The 2,310-nt window shown below is 52.9% G+C and overlaps 1 protein-coding gene across 1 annotated transcript in view; it reads left to right on the top strand.

Annotated features, from left to right (window-relative positions):
* KANSL1 (KAT8 regulatory NSL complex subunit 1) overlaps window positions 1-2,310 on the top strand; it is an 81,966-nt gene that overhangs the window by 71,575 nt on the left and 8,081 nt on the right. The window contains exons 7-9 of the mRNA XM_009320458.1: window positions 1,025-1,210; window positions 1,627-1,788; window positions 2,114-2,265. Of these exons, the coding sequence (XP_009318733.1) occupies window positions 1,025-1,210; window positions 1,627-1,788; window positions 2,114-2,265 (500 nt within the window). The remainder of the gene's footprint in view (window positions 1-1,024; window positions 1,211-1,626; window positions 1,789-2,113; window positions 2,266-2,310) is intronic.

The raw sequence follows: 2,310 nt of genomic DNA on the forward strand, positions 1-2,310 counted from the left end.
CCAGGACAGCAGGGCTCCATCACGCCTAACGGTGACTTGGGAAGACAAACACCATCGCTCCAAACGTCCCCCCTTCCTCCTCCTTCCCCCAGCTTTATATGCTGAGCATGACGTCACATGGTGTGGGATATCCCTTTGGCCAGTTTGGGTCAGCTGTCCTGGCCGTGTCCCCTCCCAGCTTCTTGTGCACCTCCAGCCTGCTCACTGGTGGGGTGGGGTGAGAAGCAGAAAAGGCCTTGTCTGTGTGTCAGCACTGCTCAGCAATAATGAAAACATCCCTGTGTTACCAACACTGGTTCCAGCACAAATCCAAAACACAGCCCCATACTAGCTACTATAAAGACAATAAACTCCATCCCAGCCAAAACCAGGACAATCAGTTACCCAGGTAATTACCCGTGAGTTTGCCTGCTCACAGATGGCTGCGTGACCCAGCCCCTGCCTGGGGAGCTCCTGGGGAGCAGCAGCACTTCTGCTCTTTGAGCCTCTGAAGCGTGCTGACTTAGCACAACTTTCGTTAGATGATTGAGATGCCACATCAGGCAGATTAACATCATGCAGTACTTGGTTGGCTTTTGGCTTGACCTGAAATTGAGGATTTAAGCTCAATTTCTCTCTTCCAGCCCGTCCCTCTGTAGATTTGCTGCGCTGAGATATTTCAGATTCTTGGAAGTCAGATCTGAGATAGCAGAATTGAGCGTGGCAGTACATGAGATACCTTCAGTGGTAAAGACGCATGGTTTTTCTGACAAAGGCTTCATTCTCCTGCCAGGATATACTTGGGCTGTGAATACTGTAGGAATGTGCTTCTCTCAAAGAGCTTCAGATTGGAAATGTTGGGTCCTAACATTGCAGGTCCTCCCTGAAAGCAAGGAAGGCGTAGGCAAGCCTGGGTTTTACAGTCAATGCCTGTATGTTTGTCGAGGGCTGTTCTTATTGGGAGACTGGGAGAGGATTATGGTACCACAGCTTTCTGGTGCATAATTTAGTTAATTTGAATGCTGTGTTTCATATCCCTCTGCAGATGTGCCGACGAGCCTGCACTTCCACAGCATGTTGAAATCTCAGTGGCAGAACAAACCCTACGAGAAAATGAAACCTCCCAAAAAGCTCTCGCTCAAGCACAGAGCCCCCATGCCTACCAGCAGCCTGTCTGACCCTGCTCGCAAGGACCGCCACAAGCTGGTGAATTCATTCTTCACTGCAGCCAGTAAGTGTCCTCCCTGCCTCCGCCGCGTGCAGAAACATTGCCCCGTCTTGTACCCGACAGCTGTGCAATCTGGGAGGAGAGAGGAGGAGGAGGATACCCTTCAAATTAAGCTCTCGGGGATGAGGCCATGGTATCACAGGCCAGGGCTGAAAGTGAAGTGTGTGCAGGTTGTGAAGCTCAGGCTGGTCTCAGTTTGTAGGGAACCTCTTCTCACTCAGTCTGAGGCTGTGCTCATGCTGGCACGGGCAGTACTACAGCTCGTTCTGCTCTGAGCACATCTCTCCAGCGCCCTGATGGTGTTGAGCCCGACCTGTCTGGATTAATGGAGCTGGTAAACTCTGCCCGAGTCTCCTGTGCCACCAGAAAGAGAGGTGAAAACTGGCGTTTCATAGCTCTTTCTCTGTTCCCCTCCTCAGAGCGCTCACATCAAAAAATCCAACCAGACAAGGCACACAGGCCGCCTTTAGACGATTTTATGGCCGTGTCCAAGGCCGAGAGAGCGCCAGAGCGCTCGCTTGTCCAGCCTCCTGCCTATGACAAAAAGCGATTGCGAGACTGCTCATCTGAGAGGAGTGAAGGTAGGCTCCCACGGCCAGGTCTCTCGGGGGGAGCTTGGGCTTTGCTGCATATCCAGCCTCTCTCCCCCTTCAGCCTCGGAGAAGGGGGAATGCACTGCTTCTGGGCCTTGTCACCACCGCAGCAATGCCTCGTGTGCCTCTAACTGCTTCTTTCCCCAGGGCCTCTCAAGCTGGCAGCCGCCATCGGAAGGTGCTTCTCTTTCATGCAAAGTGCTCCTCAGCACTGGCCATTTCTGGTGCACATGGTCCTTTTCTACCCATCAACGCCCCCCTTTGGTTTTTTTGCTAATGTCATTCTTCATTTTCTCCCACCCTCCTTGTGTAGTGTTGAAGCATCACACGGACGTCGGTGGCCCAAGCTACTTGTCAGCAGCTGCAACCCCCACACCTCACAGCCCTATAGCACGGCAACTGTCCACCTCCTCGGAAGGCTCTGCTCCTGCCAGCACGAGTTCACAGGGCACCTCTGGCACAGCCGTAAGTATCTAGTGCCTTTCTGGACAGGTTCAGCTCCATCATGGG

This window comes from Pygoscelis adeliae, unplaced genomic scaffold (assembly GCF_000699105.1).
Source record: "Pygoscelis adeliae isolate BGI_AS28 unplaced genomic scaffold, ASM69910v1 Scaffold203, whole genome shotgun sequence".
Taxonomy (NCBI): Eukaryota; Metazoa; Chordata; class Aves; order Sphenisciformes; family Spheniscidae; genus Pygoscelis; species Pygoscelis adeliae.